Source organism: Macaca fascicularis, chromosome 17, assembly GCF_037993035.2.
Source record: "Macaca fascicularis isolate 582-1 chromosome 17, T2T-MFA8v1.1".
NCBI classification, from domain to species: domain Eukaryota; kingdom Metazoa; phylum Chordata; class Mammalia; order Primates; family Cercopithecidae; genus Macaca; species Macaca fascicularis.
In genome coordinates, this window is record NC_088391.1 from 1,948,154 (window position 1) to 1,974,485 (window position 26,332).

General features: G+C 42.2%; 1 protein-coding gene across 42 annotated transcripts in view; it reads left to right on the top strand.

The window, feature by feature from the left end:
* PSPC1 (paraspeckle component 1) overlaps positions 1–26,332 on the top strand; it is a 118,175-nt gene that overhangs the window by 22,610 nt on the left and 69,233 nt on the right. For all 42 annotated transcript variants that reach the window (XR_012426729.1, XR_012426731.1, XR_012426730.1 and 39 more), the window contains exons 4-5: positions 5,189–5,385; positions 15,384–15,468. Coding sequence is in view for 5 of the 42 variants with exons in the window: in XM_065532951.1 (XP_065389023.1) it covers positions 5,189–5,385; positions 15,384–15,468 (282 nt within the window). In the remaining 37 variants the exon portion in view is untranslated. The remainder of the gene's footprint in view (positions 1–5,188; positions 5,386–15,383; positions 15,469–26,332) is intronic.

Sequence of the window (26,332 nt, forward strand, 5' to 3'; positions counted from 1 at the left end):
AGAACAAATCAATAACGACTGAGAAGGGAGCATTCATTCATTGGAATGGCGGGAAGAGCCATCAGACTCTGTCCTGGAAGCAAGGGAGGAGAGTATTTCAGGGAGGAAGCATTAGCATTAGCATTGATAATAATTCATATCTATTCTTTTTTTTCTGGAGACGGAGTTTCACTCTTGTTGCCCAGGCTGGAGTGCAATGGCAAGATCTCGGCTCACCGCAACCTCCGCCTCCCAGGTTCAAGCAATTCTCCTGCCTCAGCCTCCCTAGTAGCTGGGATTATAGGCATGTGCCACCACGCCTGGCTAATTTTGTATTTTTAGTAGAGACGAGGTTTCTCCATGTTGGTCAGGCTGGTCTTGAACTACCGACCTCAGGTGATCCACCCGCCTCGGCCTCCCAAAGTGCTGGGATTACAGGCATGAGCCACCGCGCCCAGCTTTTTTTTTTTTTTTTTTGAGATGGAGTTTTGCTCTTGTTGCCCAGGCTGGAGTGCAGTGGCGCGATCTAGGCTCACTGCAACCTCCGCCTCCCAGGTTCAAGTGATTCTCCTGCTTCAGCCTTTCAAGTAGCTGAGACTACAGGCACACGCCACCATGCTCAACTAATTTTTGTGTTTTTAGTAGAGACAGAGTTTCACTGTGTTGGCCAGGTTGGTCTTGAACTCCTGACCTTGTGATCTGCCCGCGTCGGCCTCCCAAAGTGCTGGGATTACAGGTGAGAGCCACCACACCCAGCCTAATTAATATCTATTCTTACATCCTTTACAATGCGATTTCTCTCTCTTTTTTTTTTTTTTTTTGAGACAGGGTCTGGCCCTGTTGTCCAGACTGCAGTGTAGTGGTGTGATCATGGCTCAGTGCAGCCTTTACCTCTTGGTCTCAAGTGATCCTTCCGCCTCAGTATCCCCTAAGTAGCTGGAACTACAGATGTGGGCCACCATGCCCATCTAATTTTTTAATTTTTTTTGTAAAGACAGAGTTTCGTCATATTGCTCAGGGTGGTCTAGAACTCCCAGGCTCAAGTGATCTGCCCGCATTGGCCTCTCAAACTGTTGGATTTACAGGTGTGAGGCACTGCACCTGGCCACAATGCCATTTTTTAAAGGGTTCCTGTGATTTCCTCTTCACTTAACTTTTTCCTTGTTATAGGTCACCATTGCAAATTTGAAATAAAGCATACGTTTCGATTTGGGAGTTGGAGAACTAGAAGTACAAGGTTGTTACAAGAATAGACTTTATAGACAATATTTGTTTATATAGTTAATGATCTCAGCAAACCTTAATAAGAGCTAGTTATGGCTGGGCATAGTGGCTCACGCCTGTAATCCCAGCACTTTGGGAGGCCGTGGTGGGTGGATCACCTGAGGTCAGGAGTTCGAGACTAACCTGGCCAACATGGTAAAACCCTGTCTCTACTGAAAATACAAAAATTAGTCCGATGCGGTGGCACGCACCTGTAATCCCAGCTATTTGGGAGGCTGAGGCAGGAGAATCGCTTGAATCCGGGAGGTGGAGCCGAGATTGCGCCACTGCACTCCAGCCTGGGCGACTGGAGTGAGACTTTCTCAAAAAAAAAAAGAAAAAAAAAAAGCTAGTTCTGTTCCCACTTTTTTTACTAAAGATTTATTCACAGAAGAAAATGCTCACAGGGTCTGGCGCAGTGCCACATGCCTGTAATCTCTGCACTTTGGGAGGCCAAAGCGGGTGGATCACCTGAGATCAGGAGTTGGAGTCCAGCCTGGCCAACATGGTGAAACCCCGTCTCTACTAAAAATACAAAAAATTAGCTGGGTATGGTGTCAGGAGCCTGTAATCCCAGCTATTTGGGAGGCTGAGGCAGGAGAATCGCTTGAACCCGGGAGGCGCAGGTTGCAGTGAGCTGAGATCGTGCCATTGCATTCCAGCCTGGGCAACATGTTTCAAAAAAAAAAAAAAGAGAGAAAAAGAAAATGCTCACAAAGCATAAGAGCCAAGATTCAAATTCACTTGTAACTTCAAAAAAGCATGTTATTTCAGTGTTTTTTTCCTGTGGGAGAAAATAATTTAAAAATATAGTCAATCTTTGACTTAGGAACTGCTGACCAATAAACAATTCTTTTAGAAAAATTTGTGGTTGGTAGATCCTCCCACTCTTTCGCACTTTCTAGTCGGTGCTTTAAAAAGAAAAAAATCCAAGTAGGTTTTTCAGATACGGAGTCCCTAGGATCATGGCTGTCTTTGATTTTTCTTCATATGCTTCTGAATATCTTTCTCTCTCTTGTTATTACATCTTTCCCTCTGTGACAGCTTTCTCCTTTCTCTCTCCCAGATTTGTCATACCCACCCCTCCTCACCTCCCTACCCCAAAATAAAAGTTAAAATTTACGCCGGGCGCGGTGGCTCAAGCCTGTAATCCCAGCACTTTGGGAGGCCGAGACGGGCGGATCACGAGGTCAGGAGATCAAGACCATCCTGGCTAACACAGTGAAACCCCGTCTCTACTGAAAAATACAAAAAACTAGCCGGGCTAAGTGGTGGGTGCCTGTAGTCCCACCTACTCGGTAGGCTGAGGCAGGAGAATGGCGTGAACCCGAGAGGAGGAGCTTGCAGTGAGCTGAGATCTGGCCACTGCACTCCAGCCTGGGCGACAGAGCAAGACTCCGTCTCAAAATAAAATAAAATAAAATAAAATAGACATTTGTAGCAAGGTATCTATGCTTTTATTCATGGAGTGGGAATTGTTTTCCCATCAGTACTTTTTAATAGAGGCTGTTATAGGCGAGACTAGTTGAACACTTTTCTGCAAAAATTTCTTGAAAGTTGACTGGGTGTGGTGGCTCCCACCTGTAGTCCTAGCACTTTGGGAGGCAGAAGCATTGCTTCCAGGAGTTTGAGACCAGCCTGGGCAACATAGTGGTACCTCATCTCTACAAAAAATGAAAAAATTAGCTGGTCATGTTGGCACTCCCCTGTAGTCCTAGGTACTCCGCAGCCTCAGGTGGGAGGATTGGTTGAGCCTGGGAGGTTGATTCGGCAGTGAGCCTTTTTTTTTTTTTTTAAAAGATGGAGTCTTGCTCTTGTTGCCCAGGCTGGAGTGCAGTGGCACAATTTCGGCTTACTGCAACCTCTGCCTCCTGGGTTTCAAGCGATTCTCCTGCCTTAGCCTTGCAAGTAGCTGGGATTTACAGGTGCCCGCCACCATGCCCAGCTAATTTTTGTAATTTTAGTAGAGATGGGATTTCGCCATGTTGGCCAGGCTGGTCTTGAACTCCTGGCGTTGTGATCCGCCTACCTCAGCCTCCGAAAGTGCTGGGATTACAAGCGTGAGCTACCGTTCCCGGTCTCGGCAGTGAGTCTTAATTGTGCCACTACACTCCAGCCTGTGAAGCTGAGCAAGACCCTGTCTCACAAAAACCCAAAGCAACACCATCAACAACAACAATTCTTAAAAGTGAAAAGAAAGTCTGGGCATGGTGGCTCACACCTATAATCCCAGCACTTTGGGAGGCCGATATGGGTAGATCACAGGGTCAGGAGTTCAAGACCAGCCTGGCCAACATAACGTGAAACCCTGTCTCACTAAAAAAATTCAAAAACTAAGCCAAGCATGGTGGCAGGTGCCTGTAATCCCTGCTACTTGGGAGACTGAAGCAGGAGAATCACCTGAACCTGGGAGGCGGAGTTTCAGTGAGCCGAGATTATACCATTGCACTCCAGCCCAGGCAATACTATGGGACTCTGTCTCAAAAAAAAAAAGTGAAAAAAAAATTGGGGACCAGGTGTGGTGTCTTGCACCTGTAATTTTGGCACTTTTGGAGGCTGAGGAATGAGGATTACTTGAGGTCAGAAGTTTGAGATCAGTCATATTTTTTATATGTCTCTAAAATAAATATTTACATATACATATATGTATATATGAAAAAAATAAAGACTTTCAAATACATTCATAGCCCTTTATTTGGTAATTTGTTAATTTATTCAAGAAATGTATATTAAATGTATGTACTGTAGGTACTTGAGGCACAGCATTTATTTATTTATTTATTTATTTATTTATTTATTTATTTATTTATTTATTTTGAGACGGAGTCTTGCTCAGTCGCCCAGGCTGGAGTGCAGTGGTACGATCTAGGCTCACTGCTAGCTCCGCCTCCCGGGTTCACGCCATTCTCCTGCCTCAGCCTCCTGAGTAGCTGGGACTACAGGCACCCGCCCACCATGCCCGGCTAATTTTTTTTGTATGTTTAGTAGAGACGGGGTTTTACTATGTTAGCCAGGATGGTCTCAATCTCCTGACCTCGTGGTCTATCTGCCTCGGCCTCCCAAAATGCTGGGATTACAGGCGTGAGCCACCGCGCCCGGCCGAAGTGGCATTTAACAGCCACATTTGGTGTCATCAATTGAGTTTATAGTCTATAAAGAGAAAGAAGTATTAAATAATTAACTACAATTGTAGTAAGTTAGGCCTTAATTTTTGGGGCCTACCCAATTAATTGGCATGTAACACTCAATAAAATCTAGCTGGTTTTACTAGTAAAAACATCTGATCCAGACAGTTAATTCATATGTTCCAGACTTTCCTTTGTAAAGTATTTCTTTTTTTTTTTTTTTTTTTTTTTTGAGATGGAGTCTCACTGTCTCCCAGGCTGGAGCGCAATGGCGCCATCTCTGCTCACTGCAAACTCCGCCTCCCGGGTTCACACCATTCTCCTGCCTCAGCCTTCCAGGTAGCTGGGACTACAGGCGCCTGCCACCGCGCCTGGCTAATTTTTTTGTATTTTTAGTAGAGAGAGGGTTTCACCATGTTAGCCAGGATGGTCTCGATCACGTGACTTCGTGATCTGCCAGCCTTGGCCTCCCAAAGTGCTGGGATTACAGGCGTGAGCCACTGCGCCCGGCCTGTAAAATATTTCATTGACTGAAGACCAGAAAATGAAACCTCCAAAAGCAGAAATTTTGCAGGTAATAGTTAGGATAATGCAGGTTGTAACATCAGATTATGCAAGTTTGAATCATTGTTCCATTATTAGTTGAACATTCTTGGGCAGTTTCTTAAACTCAGGCCTGTAATCACAATATTGTCACGAGGTAATTCTTGTAGACACGGTGTCTCACATGGTGTCTTGGACGTTGTAAGTACTTGTTGTTCTCGTTTGTTGTTGTTTTACCTTTTAAGCGTACATTTCTGTATGTTTTAATGTTAATTTAGGGAAAGAGAACAACCGCCACGTTTTGCTCAGCCTGGGACATTTGAATTTGAGTATGCATCTCGATGGAAGGCTCTTGATGAAATGGAAAAGCAGCAGCGTGAGCAGGTTGATAGAAACATCAGAGAAGCCAAAGAGAAACTGGAGGCAGAAATGGAAGCAGCTAGGCATGAACACCAATTAATGCTAATGAGGCAAGGTAAACATGGATTTTCATGTAGATGTGGTATGATTTTTTTTTTTCCCCTTAAGTGTGTGTACCGTTCATGTACTACTGTGTAAAGTGCCATTTAGGAGTTTAGAGATAAAGTTGGAACTTAACATATTAGGTGTGAAAGTCTCCCTTTTCCCAGATAACTTCCCTTAAAAATAAACACAACTTATTAAAAGTTAGTTTTACTTGCTGGGCGCGGTGGCTCACGCCTGTAATCCCAGCACTTTGGAGGCTGAGGCGGGCGGATCACCTGAGGTCGGGAGTTTGAGGCCAGCCTGACCAACATAGAGAAACCCTGTCTCTACTCAAAATACAAAATTAGCCAGTTGTCGTTGTGCGCACCTGTAATCCCAGCTAGTTGGGAGGCTGAGGCAGGAGAATCGCTTGAACCCAGGAGGCGGAGGTTTCAGTGAGCTGAGATCACATCATTGTACTCCAGCCTGGGCCACAAGAGCGAAACTCTGTCTCAAAAAGAAAAAAAATTAAAAAGTTAGTTTTACTTATGCAAGTAGTATTGTTGGAGGTAATTTGAGGATATTAAATTGTGCCAGTACCAAATACATGATTCTCTTGGCAAACAGAAACATAGCAGGCAAATTTTGGTAGGTAGACATGGCACATACAGGATTTTTTGTTTGGTAAGAAGAAGAATTTGGACAAATGCTGGCTATTTAAGATTATTATTACATGTTTGAAAGAGTACATATGGATAATCTGGTAGAGATGAAAAGGATTTGTGTGTACAGATGGATATGGGGATTTAGGAAAAGTTAGTAGTTGGCAAGAATATATGTATATATATTTGAGATGGAGTCTTGCTCTGTTGCCCAGACTGGAGTGCAATGGCACGATAACGTCTCACGGCAACCTCCGCCTCCTGGGTTCAAGCAATTCTCCTGCCTCAGTCTTCTGAGTAGCTGGGATTACAGGCACACACCACAATGCCCATCTAATTTTTTTGTATTTACCTTCTCTTGACTGTCCCCAGAGATCAAGGTACCACAGCTGCCTGCCTGAATTTCTGCAGCTGCATTCCTGCTGAACGTTTCTGCCATTTAATCTTGGCTTTCTTTAAACCATTCTGTATACTAGATTCATTATTTTTTTTAGCAGGTGAAAATTTGATGATTTTTCTCTAAATCCTTTTGGGTAAATTCTCATTTACTTTAGAATGAAGTGTAGGTTTTTTTTTTTTTCCTGGCACGTGTGTTCTAGTATTTCATACATCACAATTCAGTAAGTGTTTATTGAGCAGTTATGATCAAGTCATTGAGTAACTGTGCTGATGCCACATATGTTAAAACAAAATCGAGCCCAGCAAACAATAGAAACTAGTCAGGTGGTTTGATTTAATTTGGACCCTAAGCTTGGTAGTTCTGTATGTTCACTCTTCTAACAAAATTGAGTTCATTTATATCTTATAGTAGATTTAAAGGTAAACTGTCATTAGCCGGATGTGGTGATGGGTGCCTGTGATATAAGCTACATGGGAGGCAGAGAATTACTTGAACCCAGGAGGTGGAGGTTGCAATGAGCCGAGATCACGCCACTACTCCGGCCTGGGCGACAGAGCGAGACTCCAGGATAACTGACTCCAAGATAAACTGTCTTTTATTTTGTGGAAAATTTGCAAGTTGTTATTTGCGATAAAGGTACTGAATCATTCATTAGCTGTTAGAGCTGGTAGAGAGATTTTTTTTTTTTTTGGATACAGAATCTCACTCTGTTGCCCAGCCTGGAGTGCAGTGGCATGATCTTGGCACACTGCAACCTCCGCCTCCCGTGTTGAAGCAATTCTTGTGCCTCACCCTCTCTAGTATCTGGGACTACAGGCACGTGCCACCAAGCCCGGCTAATTTTTTTTGCTTTTTTTGAATTTGAGATGGAGTCTCACTTTTGTCGCCCAGGCTGGAATGCATTGGTGTGATCTTAGCTCACTGCAACCTCCACTTCCTGGGTTCAAGCAATCCTCCTGCCTCAGCCTCCTAAGTGGCTGGGATTACAAGTGTGTGCTTCCACACTCAGCTAATTTTTTGTATTTTTAGTAGAGATGGGGTTTTACCATGTTGTCCACGAGTTCAAGGCTGCTCTTGAACTCGTGACCTCAGGTGATCTGCCGCCTCAGCCTCCCAAAGTGCTGAGATTGCAGGCATGAGCCACCGTGCCTGGCCAGTTTTTTTTGTATTTTTGGTAGAGATGGGATTTCTCCATGTTGACCAAGCCGGTCTTGAAATCCTAGCCTCAAGTGATCTACCCACCTTGGCCTCCCATAGTGCTGGGATTACAGATATGAGCCACCATGCCTGGCCAAGAGATCTTAAAGTTTGTCCAGTCCAGTGGTTTAGAAATTTTATTACACATTAGAATCATAGGGAAATTTCCTGGGCTCTGTGATTGCCCTAGCCGTTCTGTTCAATGTGAATTGTTTTCTCTTAGCCTTCTAGGCACTTCTCTCCCATTCTGTTTCCCACCTATCTACAGTCGTGCCCTAGTTGGGAAATAATGTTGATTAGATATGGAAGCATCTATACTAAAGATTTGTGTTGATGCTACAGACAAACAGTGGTATAACATTCACTAATTTAGCACATCTTTAATGTCAGTTACGGGAGACACGTCTAAGGCACGGAGGATATATTGATGGCAAAGAACATTTCCTTAGACTTCAGTGTTTTCTTGAGCTCTTAGAAAACTTTGCCTGAAGGTATTTTGATGTTTGAAGTAGAGTAATTTTGCAGTTATTTCCCATGAGTTTAAGTTTTGTTGTTTATTGTGTGTTCATTTAAAGCCCCTGTTAACAATATCTTAGTTTATAATATTAGAAAATCACATTGCCTGTTGCATCCTAGTCCCTGCGTCTGGGTTCACTTGTGCCAAAGTACTTGTACTTATTTCATCAAAAGTCTGCAGTTGGTAAATTTCAGTTTTAGTTTGTTTAAAATTTAAAAAGTTACAACTTCCTGCCATTTGTTCTACAATTTTGTATTTCTTTTTTTTTTTTTTTTTCCTTTTTTTGAGACAGACTCTTGCTCTGTTGCCCAAGCTGGAGTGCAGTGGTGCAACCTCAGCTCACTGTAACCTACCTCTTGCCTTCTGGGTTTAAGCGATTCTCCTTCCTCAGCCTCCCAAGTAGCTAGGATTACAGGTGCATGCCACCACGCCCGGCTAATTTTGTATTTTTAGTAGAGATGGGGTTTCACCATGTTGGTCAAGCTGGTTTCGAACTCCCGACCTCAAGTGATCTACCCACTTCAGCCTCCCACAGTGCTGGGATTACAGGCGTGAGGCACAGTACCCGGCCTACAATTTTATATTTCATCCAGCATTTCTAAGGATGCATTCAGGTTGAGGAGAGACTGTAATTAATCTTAAGTTGTGTGGTTCTGCCGAAACATGTATCATGACATATCATGGAAGGAGAAATCTCACACAATACAAAAAACTGTCCCCTTGTTCACTACCTTCTGCTTTTTTGTAGGAATCACTCTTCTGTATTTAAGTCTCTTTTGTGTCCTTTAATGAAAAAATTCTGTATATGTCATTAGATGTTTCTGTGTATTTGTAAGCAAAAAACCCAAAAATCATAACAACAAAACAAACTGGCTGGGCGCAGTGTCTCATGCCTGTAATTCTAGCACTTTGGGAAGCTGAGGTGGGAGGATTGCTTGAGTCCAGCAGTTCAAGACTAACCTCAGCAACATAGTGAGACCCCATCTCTACCAAAAGTACAAAAATTAGCCGGGCCTGGTGGCATGTGTCTGTAGTTACAGCTACCTGGGAAGGCTTAGGTGGGAGAATCACTTGAGCCTGGGAGCTTGAGGCTGTAGTGAGCTATAATTATGCCACCGTACTCCAGCCTGGGTGATAGAATGAGACCTTGTCTCAAAAAAAAAAGAAAAAACTGTTTACCTTTTCTGTACCTTTTTTACTTTCTACATGAATATATATGTAAATACCTGCCTTATATTTTTAATGGCCGTATGATATTCTTTTATATGGGTATAGTTTGGTTCATCCTCTTTTGGTAACAATTTCTCTTTTCAGTTTGTTTTTAAAAGCAGTGCTGCAAAGAATATATACGCATGTATCAGAAAATTTTTGCAAATGTTGGTTTTTTTTTTTTTTTTTTTTTTTTTTTTGAGATGGTGTTTTACTCTTGTTGCCCAGGCTGGAGTGCAGTGGCGTGATCTCAGCTCACTGCATCCTCCACCTCCCAAGTTCAAGTGATTCTCCTGCCTTAGCCTCCTGAGTAGCTGGGATTATAGGCATGTTGGCACATGCCTGACTAATTTTGTATTTTTAGTAGAGACAGGGTTTCTCCATGTTGATCAGGCTGGTCTCGAACTCCCGACCTCAAGTGATCCACCCTCCTCAGCCTCCCAAAGTGTTGGGATTACAGGCGTGAGCCACCACACCGAGCTATAAATGTTGATTCTTATTGAACACATCGGTACCTTATAATAATAGTTGTACCATTTATACTTTACTGATAATTATTTAGTCCTTTCTAGATTCAACTCCCATTACATTAAAAAATTTTTTTCTTTGAGATGGAGTCTCACTCTGTTTCCCAGGCTGGTGTTCAGTGGCACAGTCTAAGCTCACTACAACCTCCGGCTCCCAGGTTCAAATGATTCTCCTCCCTCAGGCATGAGCCACCATACCCGGCTAATTTTTGTATTTTTAGTAGAGGCGGGGTTCACCATGTTGGCCAGGCTGGTCTCAAACTCTTGGCCTCAAGTGATCTGCCTGTCTCAGCCTCCCAAAGTGTCAAGATTATAGGCATGAGCCACTGCGCCTGGCTCCATTACTTTTTTTTTTTAACTTTATTTATTTGTTTGTTTATTTATTTATTTAGAGACGGAGTCTCGCGCTGTTGCCCAGGCTTAGAGACAGAGTCTCACTCTGTTGCCCAGGCTGGAGTGCAGTGGCGCAGTGTCTGCTTACTGCAACCTCTGTCTCCGTGTTTCAAGTGATTCTCCTCCCTCAACCTCTTGAGTAACTGGGATTACAGCCGTGTTCCACCACACTCGGCCAATTTTTGTATTAGTAGTAGAGGCGGTGTTTCACCATGTTGGTCAGGCTGATCTTGAACTCCTGACCTCATGATCCACCCGCCTGAGCCTCCCAAAGTGCTAGGATTACAGGTGTGAGCTACTTGGGTAGCTGAGGCGGGATAATCGCTTGAACCAGGGAGTCAGAGGTTGCAGTGAGCAGAGATTGCACCACTGCATCCATCCTGGCGACAGAATGAGACTCCGTCTCAAAAAAAAACCCATAAAAACAAAACAAACAAAATAAAGCAAATATGTTTATGTGAGCCCTTCTTAAAGAAATCAAGAGAGAATAAACTTTAGATAAGCGAAGAATAGAACAGTCATGCCTGAACCTACTTGAGATATTAAGATTTAAATACACATGAGGTTTATGATTAAAGAATATTAATGCAGTCAGGAGATCGAGACCATCCCGGCTAACACGGTGAAACCCCATCTGTATTAAAAATACAAAAAATTAGCTGGGCCTGGTGGCACGCGCCTGCAGTCTGAGCTACTCTGGAGGCTGAGGCAGGAGACTTGCTTAAACCCAGGAGGTGGAGCTTGCAGTGAGCCAAGATCACGCCACTGCACTCCAGCCAGGGTGACAGAGAGAGACTCTGTCTCAAAAAAAACAAAAAATTAATTCAGTGTCATAAATCCAGACAGATCAGAGGTAAAATAAAAACTGAAAGAAAAAAAGAGGAGACTGGTATTTTTAGAAAATAGAATTGTTAGAGCAGAAGTTATACATTCAGTTTTCATGACTTGTGCAATTTTAAATTGAGAAAACATTCTCACAGTCTAGCAAATCAAAATTTTAGTTTGTTTATATTTCTTTGTTCTGTACCTGTATTTATGATACGTTGAAATTACAGTATATAATTTCATGTAGTTTTATCATTAAATTTGTTAGGACAGCATTTTAATTAATTAATTAATTAATTTGAGACAGTTTTGCTCTGTCAACCAGGCTGGATTGCGTTGGTGCAATCTCTGCTCACTGCAACCTGTGCCTCCCAGGTTCAAGTGACTCTTCTGCCTCAGCCTCCTTGAGTAGCTGGGACTACAGGCGTGTGCCACCATGCCCGGCTTATTTTTGTAGTTTTAGTGGAGACAGTGTTTTCCATGTTGGCCAGGCTAGTCTCAAACTCCTGACCTCAAGTGATCTACCCACCCCGGCCTCCCAAAGTGCTGGCATTACTTTTAGAGGCCGAGGCAGCCTCCCACTTTGGTAAGCCACCATGCCCAGCCAGGAAAGCATTTCAAAGTGTTACTGGGTTTAGTAAGTAATAAGTAATACTGTAGATGATGCCTTCATGTCTGTGGATGGCTTTGTTTTATTTTATTAAGAAAAATTCCTGAGTGTAATTCCCTGGATCAAAAGATAAAGACATCTCTAGTTGGGCCAGGCACTGTGACTCACGCCTGTAATCCCACTTTGGGAGGCCGAGGCGGGTGGATCACAAGGTTACGAGTTTAAGACCAGCCTGGCCAAGATGGTGAAACCCCGTCTCTACTAAAACTACAAAAATTAGCTGGGTGCCGTGGCGGACGCCTGTAGTCCCAGCTACTTGGGAGGCTGAGGCAGGAGAATTGCATGAACCCGGTAGGCAGAGGTTGCAGTGAGCCGAGACCTCGCCATTGCACTTCAGCCCGGGCAACAAAGCGAGACTCCGTCTCAGGAAAAAAAAAAAAGATATCTCTAGTTATGTACTTTTCACAGTTTTTTCCACTAGAAAGATACGATCATGGCAATGTACAGATGTATAAGCTTTAGCGAAATTTTAGGAACTTTGGGTATTAGGAGCTTTAAAAAATATATAATTTAGTAAGCATAAAATGCTAGTTTTAAGTTTATAGTTCTTTTAAGTATTAGGTGATTGTGCTTATTTGAGAATTTGATTGTTGGAGCCTTTGAGCTAACTATACCAGTGTTAACGGTTAAGGTAATAAGGTCTGAGAGGTTAAAAGCAGCTTTGTTAAATTGCATAGCCTGTCAGTCCTGGCTATTTGGGAGACTGAGGTGGGAAGATGGCTTGAGCCCAGGAGTTTGAGGCTGTAGTGAGCTACCATCATGCCACTCTACTCCAGCCTGGGTGCCAGAGTGAGACCCTGTCTCTGAGAGAGAGAAAAAAAAGGTATTTAAGTAATTTTTTTTTTTGAGATGGAGTTGTTTCGCTCTTATTGCCTAGGCTGGAGTGCAATGGCATGATCTTGACTCACTATAACCTCCATCTTCCGGGTTCAAGCGACTCTCCCACCTAAACCTCCTGAGTAGCTCTGATTACAGGCGTGCGCCACCACGCGCAGCTAATTTTTGTGTTTTTAGTAGAGACGGGATTTCTCCATGTTGGTCAGGCTGGCCTCGAACTCCCGACCTCAGGTGATCCGCCTGCCTCAGCCTTCCAAAGTGCTGGAATTACAGGTGTGAGCCACTGCACCCCGTCAGATATTTAAGTAATTCTAATGAGCATTTAAAGTTAAGAACTTACGTTATAAAGATTCGAAATAATTGCAGTCATGTTTAACATTTTTTAAGATAAAAATTAAGTGTTTTCTCTATGGGCCTGTTATGAGAACTACCTGGGCCCTGTCTCATATACCAAAACAGACTTTTCTTAGCAACATCCCCAAATGCATGTTTTTAAGTTTTCCAATTGAGTCTGATCAACTAGGTTTGGCAGACTTGTTTGAAAGAGCTTTGGAATAAGGAGAGGTTTGGCCTGGCATCCCAGTCGAATCATGTAATAGCTGGGGCAACTTTGTAATCTATTTGAACCCTTTTTTTTTTTTTTTCGTAATTTATAAATGTCTGTTTTTAATCTGTAAAATGGGGATAACAGTATTTACCTTGTTATGGTTATGATGCGTGTCTTGCTGTTGTTATGAAGTTTGGGTTATTGGTACCTTAGATTAACTTTAGCTGTAGTATTATGTGTCAACTCTTGAGTATAGGGATTTGTTAAGAAACATTCAATTGAGGTAATTTGTTCACTTTAGACATTTCAGATATAAAGAGAAAAGGAAAATAAAAGCAGCCAGTAATTGTGCCATCCAGAGTATTTTAACATTTTATTATTTTAAAATATATGCATGGATACATACATAATTTTGTACAAAATGACAGGCAAAGATTTTTAGCTTTGGAGATTTTTAACGTGGAAAGTTTATACACTGCTTCTCAGATGTGCAATACAAATGTACTTCTCATTATCTTACTCTGGAACCCCCCTATTCTTGATAAGGCAGGGATTGGTGATGTTGGAAATGCTTTTTTGTTGTTGAAAAGTCTTGTTTATATCAGCATTTATCTTTGCTTTCTTCTTTGAAGAATTCTTTCCTCACTCCTCCTCTTCATAAGACATTGGTATTAGTGAGGGAGGAATTTCATGCTAATTGTGTTGCGAGGGAGGTTCCTTGGGTTTTATGTCATGATTCATGTTTTTCTGGTCTGGTTCTTAAGTGCTCTCTGCTGGTGTCTGTGAAGGCATGTGTTTGGGCTTTGCATTTACTGCTGAAAACAATTACAATTTGTTATTTTATTTTATTTTAGAGACAGTTCTACTATGCAACCCAGGCTGGAGTGCAATGGTGCAATCTTGGCTCACTGCAACCTCCGCCTCCCATATTCAAGTGATTCTTGTGTCTCAACTTCCTATGTAGCTGGACTTACAGGCGTGCACCTCCATACCCAGCTGATTTTTGTATTTTTAGTAGAGATGGGGTTTTGCCATGTTGGCCAGGCTGGTCTCGAACTCCCAACCTCAGGTGATCCGCCTGCCTTGGCCTCCCAAAATGTTGAGATTACAGTCGTGAGGCACCACACTTGGCCCTAATTTTTGTATTTTTTGTAGACAGAGTTTCACCGTGTTACTCAGGCTGGTCTCGAACTCCTTGGCCGAAGTGATCCGCCTGCCTCGGCCTTCCAAAGTGCTGAAATTACAGGCACAAGCCAGCCTACCTATTTTAATTTATTGACATAAAGATGATTTTTTTTTTTTTGAGACGGAGTCTGGCTCTGTTGCCCAGGCTGTAGTGTAGTGGCCGGATCTCGGCTCACTGCAAGCTCCGCCTCCCGGGTTTACACCATTCTCCTGCCTCAGCCTCTCAAGTAGCTGGGGCTACAGGCGCCCGCCACCTCGCCCGGCTAGTTTTTTCGTATTTTTTAGTAGAGACAGGGTTTCACCGTGTTAGCCAGGATGGTCTTGATCTCCTAACCTTGTGATCCGCCCGTCTCGGCCTCCCAAAGTGCTGGGATTACAGGCTTGAATTGCCGCGCCCGGCCAAAGATGAATTTTTATTTGTTTGTTTTTTTTTTTTTTTTTTGAGATGGAGTCATCTTACTCTGTTGCCCACCTGGGCTTCCCAAAGTGTTGGGATTAAAAGGTGTGAGCCACTGCGCCCAGCCAAGATGAGTTTATTAAGCTTTTTTCCCCCAACAAGAATAAACTTGTTTTTGAGATGGAGTCTTCCCCTGTCATTCAGGCTGGAGTGCAGTGGCACAATCTCGACTCATTACATCCTCTACCTCCCGGGTTCAAGTGATTCTCCTGCCTCAGCCTTCTGAGTAGCTGGGACTACAGGTGCGTGCCACCATGACCAGCTAATTTTTATAGTTTTGGTAGAGTTGGGGTTTTGCTTTGTTGGCCAGGCTGGTCTCGAACTCCTGGCCTCGAGTAATCCACCTGCCTTGGCCTCCCAAAGTACTGGGATTATAGACGTGGGCCACTGCACCTGGCCGAGAATGAACTTAAATACTCTTTTATATACATGAAGAAACGTGCTCAGAAAGGATATTTATTTGATTAATTACCCAGCTTATAATTTATTATAAAATGAGTAATATACCAATATATTGCCAGTGGTAGAGAACTTCTATGCTTATTTGTATAAAAATATGGAAAGGGAAACTAAAAATATTAATGTGCAGTCATTATTTTGTAGATCTAATGAGGCGTCAAGAAGAACTCAGACGCTTGGAAGAACTCAGAAACCAAGAGTTGCAAAAACGGAAGCAAATACAACTAAGGTAAAAGAAGATCATTGTAAGAAACATGAATTGTATGTCTTACTAATAAAAACTCCCCACCACCTGTTACAAGTTGTATAAGTTGAGTATCATGGGAAAAATAGAAAAATTGTCCATTTTAACCACATACAGTGAGTTACTTTGCAATGCAGCATAATTATTTGCTATTGTTTGTGTTTTTTAGCTGGCTAAGGGCACTTTGAATGCAACACTTTGAAGTTAAACAAGGGTTTTAGGTATTATTATATGTAATTTCTTGTAAGAATATGCCGTGAATATCGATTTTTCCAGAGATGGATATATTTGCATTGCTCTTATTTTGTTATGTGTATAACTCTACTATGAATATCTTTATGTAACTTTGTGCTTCTGATAATGTTTAAACAAGATTTCTGAGGCTAGGGGCAGTAGCTTATGCTTGTAATTCCAGCACTTTGGGAGGCTGAGTTGGGCAGATCACATGAAGTCAGGAGTTCGAGACCAGCCTGGCCAACATGGTGAAACCCTGTCTCTACTAAAACTAAAAAATTAGCTGGCTGTGGTGGCACGCGCCTATAATCCCAGCTACGTGGGAGGTTGAGGCAGGAGAATCGCATGAACCCGGGAGGCGGAGGTTGCGGTGTTCTGAGATCTTGCCATTGCACTCCAGCCTGGGCTACAGAGCGAGACTCCATCTCAAAAAAAAAAAAAGATTTCCGGAAGTTGACTCTGTGTTAAAAAGGGTTATGGGAATTTAAAATCTCAGTACAAAATAGACAAATGTGATGGTTAGCTTGAAATCTTTTAGGTTTAAGTAAGGATGTTTGGGAGAGTGGTTAATTCAAGACGTATAAACCCACATTGATAGCTCACCTTGTGCCTGTGGTATTTAATTGCAAAATATAATGGTATAAACATTACTCTTCAAAGGTTCAAAAATCATACTAGTTAGGAAATACTGTGAACAAAGCTATGATAGTTAAAGCAAATGTAGAAATCTGTTTTTGAAAATAGTGTTTGTTTTAAAAATATAAACTGCTTGTGGTAAGAAAATAAGGTGTTCAGCTGGGCATGGTGGCTCACGCCTGTAATCCCAGCACTTTGGGAGGCCAAGACGGGCGGATCACGAGGTCAGGAAGTTGAGACCATCCTGGCTAACGCAGTGAAACCCCGTCTCTACTAAAAATACAAAAAATTAGCCGGACATTGTGGTGGGCGCCTGTAGTCCCAGCTACTCGGGAGGCTGAGGCAGGAGAATGGCATGAACCCGGGAGGTGGAGCTTGCAGTGAGCCGAGATCATGCCATGGCACTCCAGCCTGGGTGACAGAGCGAGACTCCGTTTCAAAAAAAAAGAAAATAGGGTGTTCATGGGGAAGTAAAAGTAAAGAAAAAAGTGAAAAACCATGAACAAATTTAAAGTTTCTCTGGTCAGCAGATAGGTGATGTTCTGTATATTTTGATGTATTTTTTCAAGCTTTGTACCTGAGTTTATCAATTTATAAATATTTCTATATGATTTCTTTCACTCTACCCAATTCATTCTTAAATTGTCTTCCCTGGACAGACAGCATTAACATTTCACCTAGGGAACTGTTGGAATGTAGTCTCAAGCCTCCCTGCAGAACTGCTGAATGAGGAACAATAGTGGTGAGGCCCAGCCACCCGGAATCCTCCAGTATTCAGATATATCTGAAAGCTTGAGAACCACTTTTTTTTTTTTTTTTTTTTTACAACTCTCAACATCATGAATGTGCCTTCCTCAGGAATCTTTTTAAAAACTTCTTTTCTCCTTTTTATACAGACATGTTCAAATCTCTTCTACCGTTTTTCTTGTTTTGTTTTGTTTTGTTTTTGGAGATGGAGTTTCGTTCTTGTTGCCCAGGCTGGAATGCAATGGCGTGATCTTGGCTCACTGTAACCTCTGCCTCCCAGGTTCAAGTGATTCTCCTGCCTCAGCCTCCTGGCTGAGATTACAGGCTTGCACCACCATGCCCACCTAATTTTGTATTTTAGTAGAGACAGGGCTTCACCATATTGGCCAGGCTGGTCTTGAACTCCTGACCTCGGGTGATATACCTGCCTCGGCCTCCCAAAGTGCTGGGATTACAGGCATGAGCTGCCACTCCTTGCCAGATCTTTTCTACTTTTAACAAAGACGAGGAAACCTCCTCTCCCCTAACATAAAGTCTCACCTGAATCCAGCTTTTTCCTCTTAAAACTTAGAGATGACAGCTAAGCTTTTTGAAATTATACCTACCCCTCATGTAAGCAAAAAATAAATCATTAAAACCAAACAGAATATGAGGGGTGGATTCCAAAATAGGATACAAAAATACAACAAATTAACCTAATTGTCTTACAAATGAATAACATCATCACATGGAAAGGGGATAGGGAAGAAAACAAGGAACCTAAATAACTGGAAAATAGTATCTTGACTGGATATCATAATACTAATGATAGGAACCATACATAAATTCTGTAAGCTAGTTAGGCGTATGGGCTAGTAGTTGTGAAACTTCTTCGTGTGTATACTTTTTACATGAACAGATTAGTACACACAGCCTTTTGTGTCTGTGGGTTCTACATCTATGGATTCAGCCAACTGTGGATTGATAATATCTGGGGAAAAAATTGTGTATATACTAACATGAACAGACTTTTTTAAGTTGTCATTCTCTCTCTCTTTTTTTTTTTTTTTGAGATGGAGTCTTGCTCTGTCGCCCAGGCTGGAGTGCAGTGGCGCAATCTCGGCTCACTGCAAGCTCCAGCTCCCCGGTTCACACCATTCTTCTGCCTCAGCCTCCCAAGTAGCTGGGACTATAGGTGCCTGCCACCACGCCCGGCTAATTTTTTGTATTTTTAGTAGAGATGGGGTTTCACTATTTTAGCCATGATGATCTTGAACTCCTGACCTCACGGTCCTCCCGCCTCAGCCTCCCAAAGTGCTGGGATTACAGGCGTGAGCCACTGCGCCCAGCTAACTTATCATTCTCTAAACAGTGCAGTATAACAACTATTTACATAGCCTTTACATTGTATTGTGTATTATAAGTAATCTAGAGATGCTTTTCAGTGTGTAGGAGGACTTTTTTTACTTGTTATTCTCTGTAAACAGTGCAGTATAGCGCTGCAGTAAAATATTAAAGTTTACATAGTCTTTACATTGTATTAGGTATTATAAGTAGAGATGCTTTTAAGTGTGTAGGAGGATATGCATAGGTTATATGTGAATACTACACCGTATGTCAGGGACTTAAGCATCAGTGGATTCTGGTATCTGGGAGTGGTTCTGGAACCAATCCCCTGCACATACCAAGGTATGGCTGTATATTGTGGATAATGAGACTCAGGTTTCTCATTATTAGAGAAAGATGAACGGCTAACATTAAAATCTTGTGTGAGTGTGATTTGAATCAGACGTATAAACTCTGTGGTGTTTAATATTGACAAATACATGCAGAAATGTAGACGTGTGTTTATGTATGGGTTAATATGTATACATATACTGTATTTTATTTTTAATTAAAAAAAATTATTTAAGAGACAAGGTCTTGTCCTGTTACTCAGGCTGAATGAAGTGCAGTGTCTCAGTCATAGCTGACTGTAACCTCAAACTCCTGACCTCAAACAATCCTGCTTCAGCCTCCCAAGTAGCTGGGACTTTAGGTGTGCGCCACCACACCCAGCTAATTTTTTAATTTTTATTTTTTTGTAGAGATGGGATTATGCTGTGTTGCTTAGGCTGGTATCAAACTCCTGGCCTCAAGTGATCCTTCCCGCCTCAGCACTGATACTACACGCATGTGCCACCATGCCTGCCCCTTGTGCTGTGTTTTGTGACTTTTTCTACCGAGAGGCCCTAGAAGCTTCAGTAACAATGAACATAGCTGGTGCCTTGATCTTTAATAATAATTGTTACAGACAAACTTTTTTGATGGACGCCAAAGTTGGTGGGCGGAAACTTGAGAAACAGCGTTTTTGCATAGCCTCAAATTTGTATTACGTACAAATGGAAAAAATATTAAAGTGGAGAAACCCAGTAGACACCACCATAACCAAACACTAAATTTCGTATCACCTGTAATAAGACAGTTGACATCAGGAGCCCCTTGATATGATTCACTGAAGGGGATATAACATTATTTCTGTGATATTCTTGCCAGATATGTATAATCATTCCAGTCATGAGAAAATACCAGACAAACCCAAATTTAAGGACATTCTGCAAAATAATCATCAGTTCTCTTTAATAGTGTCAGGTTCATGAAAGATAGAAAGACTGAACTGTTACAGACTGGTGGAGACTAAGGAGAAATAACAACTAAATGCAATGTGGGATTCTGGATAAGTTCTTGGAACAGAAGAAAGGTGTTAGTGGGCCTGTAGTCCCAGCTCCTTAGGAGGCTGAGGTGGGCGGATTGCTTGAACCCAGGAGTTCTGAGCTGCAATGCACTGTGTCGATTGGATGTCTGTATTACTTTTGGCACCAATTTGGTGACCTTCTGGGAGCAGGGGACTTCCAGGTTACCTCAGGAGGGGTGAACCGGCCCAGGTCAGAAATGGAGTAGGTAAAAACTCCCGTGCTGATTAGTAGTGGGGTAGTGCGTGTGAATAGCCACTATACTCCAGCCTGGGAAACACAGCAAGACCCTGTCTCGTAAAACAAATAAACACAAACAAAGAAAAAACATGGTAAGGCCCTGTTTCTTAAAAAAAAAAAAAAAAAAAAAAAGAATAGTGGGGAAAGTGGTGAAATTTTAATAATGTCTGTAGTTAATTATGATATTGTGCCAATATTCATTCCTGGTTTTCATAATTTTTTATTGTGGTTATACAAGGGGTTAATATTAGGGAAGCTCGTGAGGCACATAGAGGATAGGTTGCTGATTTAATCATAGGCCGAGATATGGAATGCTTGTTGCAGATGTGGTAATTTTTTATTGCATGAGTTTTTTTTGTTATGTTATCTCAGTATACAAGGGCATCAGATTCAATTTAAAATTCAATTAACTGAAAATAATATGAGGTGATCATTTGATGAGTAACCTTTATGTTTGGCTAAATTCTAGTAAATACAGGCAGTGATAAATCTGTTACAGTCTTAGTTTTGCCTGGTGGCTGGGGAGTCTCTTTTGAAATTAGCTATAAGAATCTTCATTTAAGAAGTGTGAACAACTTGCCTTAAAATTGAGTAGTTTTTGGCCGGGTACAGTGGCTCATGCCTGTAATCCCAGCACTATGGGAGGCCGAGACGGGCGGATCACAAGGTCAGGAGATTGAGACCATCCTGGCTAACACAGTGAAACCCCGTCTCTACTAAAAATACAAAAAATTAGCTGGACGTGGTGGCGGCGCCTGTAGTCCCAGCTGCTCGGGAGGCTGAGGCAGGAGAATGGCATGAACCTGGGAGGCAGAGCTTGCAGTGAGCTGAGATCGCGCCACTGCACTCCAGCCTGGGTGACAGAGAAGACTCCGTCTCAAAAATAAAAAAAATTTTTTTGAGTAGTTTTGCAGTATGTATAAAGCAAAGAAAAAAAGATTATGTCTAGGAACTCATATATATTTGCAAGGTGGAGCAAATCAAGAAAATTGTCACAAACTGGAGAGATTTATCTGGCTGAGGCTGCTACCAAGCAAGATAGCTTTATTTGTTAAGAAGCCAAATAATCTGAGCTCTGCCTTTGTGTTTTACCTTAGTTGGAAGATAGAAAAATTGGCCTAAGACAGTACATTTTGAGAGAAATTTATTTGGAGTTCACAAGTTTCTGGTTTTACTTTCAATGCTATAAATAAATTATTTAGTTTTTTATAGGTAACTTAATTCTTCAGAGGTTGTGGCAGGTACTGAAGGAAGACCAGGATGAAGGACTTACATGAACTGGTTCAGCCTGTGACTTGACCACTTAGTAGTTATTCCTTTGGTTTGTTCATTCACTTATTCCTTCATTCCTTCTCTCTCCACCCATTTACTTACCTACCCACTTCCTTTTTTTTTGTTTTTTTGAGACAAGAGTTCCGTTCTTGTCGCCTAGGCTGGAGTGCATTGGCGCGATCTCGGCTCACTGCAACCTCTGTCTCTTGGGTTCAAGTGATTCTCCTGCCTCAGCCTCCCGAGTAGCTGGGATTACAGGCGCCCACCACCATGCCTGGCTAATTTTTGTATTTTTAGTAGAGACGTGGTTTTACCATGTTGACCAAGCTAGTCTCAAACCCTTGACCTATGATGATCAGCCCGCCTTGTCCTCCCAAAGTGCTGGGATTACAAGCGTGAGCCACTGCATCTGGCCCCACTTCCTTCCTTCCTTTTCTTTTTTTTTTTTTCGAGGTGGAGTCTCGCTCTGTGGCTCAGGCTGGAGTGCAGTGGTGCGATCTCAGCTCACGGCAGCCTCCGCTTCCCAGGTTCAAGCGATTCTCCTTCCTCAGCCTCCTGAGTAGCTGGAATTACAGGCGCACACTACCACGCCCGGCTAATTTTTATATTATTATTATTATTATTATTTTATTTTATTTTTTTTTTTTGAGAAGGAATCTTGCTCTGTTGCCCAGGCTGGAGTGCAGTGGCACAATCTTGGCTCATTGTAACCTCGGCCTCCCAGGTTCAAGAGATTCTCCTGACTTAGCCTCCCAAGTAGCTGGGATTATAGGTGCCTGCCACCACACCAGGCTAATTTTTGTATTTTTAGTAGAGACAGAGTTTCACCATGTTTGCCAGGCTCGTCTCGAACTCCTCACCTCAGGTGATCCGCCTGCCTTGGCCTCCCAAAGTGCTGGGATTACAGGCGTGAGCCAGCGTGCCTGGCCCCTACTTCCTTTCTTAAGTCATATAGCAAATTATTATAAAGCCCTTCTTATGTCTTAGGCTCTGTGTTGGATGTGGAGCCATAGTGCCAAATAATAACAGCAAGGAGGTTTTATCCAGTAGGAATCTTTCAGAATCCTGCAAAAATATTTGAGACCTGTAAATAATTAATGGACCTCAAAACAAATTTTAAAATTGAAATTTTTTTTAGTTTTCAATTAAATGTAACGTGAAGGATGTTAAAATTTGTCATAATTATTAGTTCTTCTCTCCTTAGTAGTTCCATTTGTGAATATAACCTAGGAAGTAATCCTTGACCTGAAGAGGTAATTCATATAATTATAAAGGTGGTCATTAAAGCATTTGTGGAGTAGAAATAATTGAAAGCAAACATATATGGACAACAGGATTGCTTCCATCTGCTGTCATTAAATTTAGATTATAGATCATCTGTGTGGTATAATCACAAGGTCAATGCTCCTGTTCCTCCAATCATTTCCAATGTGGTATAATCTTTTTCATACCCTCTTCTATGATTATAAAAATGATTCTTATTTTTTAGACAGAATCTCACTCTGTCACCCAGAATGGAGTGCAGTGGTGTGATCACGGCTCCCACAGTCTCAACTTCTGGACCTCAAGTGATCTTCCCACCCTAGCCTCCCTAGTAGCAGGGACTACAAACCGGTGCCACCATGCCTGTCATATATATATATATATACACACACACACTTTTTTTTTTTTTGAAACGGAGCCTTGCTCTGTCACCCAGGCTGGAGTGCAGTGGCATGATCTCAGCTCACTGGAACCTCCGCCTCCCAGGTTCTGGTGATTCTCCTACCTCAGCCTCCTGAGTAGCTGGGATTACAGGCGTGTGCCAACACGCCTGGGTAATTTTTTTGTATTTTTAGTAGAGATGGGGTTTCACCACATGGGCTAGGCTGGTCTTGAACTCCTGACCTCAAGTGATCTGCCCACCTCGGCCTCCCAGAGTGCTAGGATTACAGACATGAGCCACTGTGCATGGCCCTGGCTACTATTTTCTATTGTTTTTGGAGAGAGGCTGTCACTCAAGTGATCCTCCCACCTTCACTTCTGCCTCTGCCTCTGAAAGTGCTGGGATTACAGGTGTGAGCCACCAAGTTCAGCCATAAAAATGATTGTTAAAAGCGGTAATAGGAATCCCATTCTTTTCGTTGCCCTTTTTCCTGACATTTGCATCGCAGACATTCTGTCTTGCCAGTAGATAGTAATCTACCTCTGTAACAGATGTGTTTCTTGTCTCCCAAGGTGTCAGTGAATCTTGTTTCCCATTTATAACTGATTAATGTGTCCTTGACCTTTTGCTTTTATAAATAATGCCACAGAATATATCTCTGTATACATATGTCCCTGCACATTTGTGCATACATTTCTATTTACTGGAAATAGGTTTGTTCATTTAAAATTATGTGGTAGAAGTTGGCCCCCAACAAGGTCACTGTGTCTACTGTAATTGTCTTTGTAATTTGGAAGCTTTGAGACTAAAAAGTTTTGGTGTTTTTTTTTTTTTTTCTTTTTCTTTTTCTTTTTTTTTGAGATGGAGTCTCGCTGTGTTGCGCAAGCTGGAGTGCAGTGGCGCAGTCTCAGCTGTCTGCAACCTCCGCCTCCTGGGCTCAAGCGATTCTCCTGCCTCAGCCTCCCGAGTAGCTGGGATTACAGGCATGCGCCCCCGTGCCCAGCAAATTTTTGTATTTTAAGTAGAAACAGGGTTTCACCATGTTGCCAGGCTAGTCTTGAACTCCTGACCTCAGGTGATCCGCCTGCCTCAGCCTCCCAAAGTGCTGGGATTACGGGTGTGAGCCACCGCACCGGACCAAACATTTTTCTATGTATCCTTATTCATTCAAGTGGCAGTCTGATGTGAATCCATTTGTTGGCAAAGGTTGATCTGAACTCCTGTTATGTAAAACCTTTATTATCTCCAGAGTGTGAATGTTTTATCTTACTGCAGAAATATTAATGTGGATGATTGTGGGATGCTGCCCCAGATCCCACTAAGCATATAAGTAGTATTAGTATATTATTAGTATAGTGACCCTTTTTGTAAGTAGCATTAGTATGAGTATATTGACCCTTTTTAAAATGAGTAAAACTGAATTTCAGCACATTTGGCCTTACTGGATCTTCCCATCCCCACACATACCCATGAATGTGAAGTATTTTCTTCACAGTAAAATGTATGAAATGTGTTAATATCCAGGAAAAGGATTCACCAATTTACTTAAAGATTATTTTTAAGGATTATACTAAGAGTTATATTTTAGAGGCAAGACAACAATCTTAAAATAGTCCAGATTTTGCTTGAAATCCCTTAGGAACATTTTTGTTCATGTGGCCTGACGTGAAGTTCTGACTTTTTTTGTCTGGCAGTAGAAGAAATCACCGTATCTTTTTTTTTTTCTTCTTTTTTTATACGGAGTCTTGCTCTGTCGCCCAGGCTGGAGTTCAGTGGCGTGAACTCGGCTCACTGCAAGCTCCGCCTCCCGGGCTCACGCCATTCTCCTGCCTCAGCCTCTGGAGTAGCTGGGACTACAGGCGCCCACTACCACGCCCGGCTAATTTTTTTGTATTTTCGGTACAGACGGGGTTTCACCGTGTTAGCCAGGATGGTCTCGATCTCCTGACCTCGTGATCCGCCTACCTCGGCCTCCTAAAGTGCTGGGATTACAGGCGTGAGCCACCACGCTCGGCCATCGCCATATCTTTTAATTAGTGGACTCAGATTTAGCAGGAGTGTTGTGCAACAAACAAGAACAAGGTATTTTGAAATTTGAGAAGTGGCAATTCTAAATGTAGGAAAAGTATGTTATAAGAGAAACGTACTGGAAAACGAGACCTAATAACGGGGTATCAGCTTTATACAGCCTTCACCATTTAAATTACTGTTACAGTTTTATTGGTGGGTGGGCATACACGTTGAGCATCCATTATGGGAAATGTTTAACACCAGAAGAAGTATTTTGGATTTTTTCACATTTTCAGTATTTGCATTGTGTTTACCAGGTGAGCATCCTAAATCTGAAATGCTCCAGTGAGCATTTTGTTAAACATCATATTGGCTATAAAGAAGTTCCAGCCGGGGCGTGGGGGTTCACGCCTGTAATCCCAGCACTTTGGGAGGTTGAGGCAGGCAGACCACTTGAGCCCAGGAGTTTAAGACCAGTCTGGGCAACATGGCAAGACCCTGTCTCTAGAAAAGTACAAAAAATTATCTGGGCATAGTGGCGCGTGCCTGTAGTCCCAGCTACTTGGGAAGCTAAGGTTGGAGGATTGCTTGAGCCTGGGAGGTCAAGGCTGCAGTGAGCCGAGCTGAGATTGGGACACTACGCTCCAGCATGGGTGACAGAATAAGACCCTGTCTCAGAAAAACGCCAAAAATCCAGATTTTGGAGCATTTCATATTTAGAAAATTCAGAAATGCTTTCAGATTTTTGGATTAGGGAAACTCTACCTGTGTATATTTGAATTTGCATTGGTTTAAATGCCAATATAATGTGAGTCTGTTACTTCAGTATTACTATATAGGTTTTTCCTCTTAATCATTTATAACTTCATTACTGATTTAATCGTAATCCTGCTATATGTAGATAGTGATTTTCCTTTGAAGACACCTGTAGTGCAGGGATCAGCAAACTTCTGAAACTATATATTAACTATTTCAGGCTTTGTAGGTTACATTGCCTCTGTCTCAGCTACTCACTGCTTTAGCCCCAAAGTAACTATAGACAGTAATGTAAATGTTTATGCTATAACACTTCATTTCTAAAAACAGATTATGGGCTGACACCTGCTTCAGGGGATTTCTTTTAGTGGGTTGATGAAAATGGGGAGAGAGGAGTTGGTAAGGCTTCCTTTTGGAAATAGGACTTTTGTCTAGGCATTGAGGTTTTTTGAGGTGGCTTATCTCTGGATATGTTCTGAGTGCCTTTAAGAACTGTGCAATGTCAGTGATAGATCAGTAGATCTCACTTTTTCCCTTTTTTTTTTTTGAGACAGGGTCTCACTGTTGCCCAGTCTGGAGTGCAGTGGGGCAATCTCCG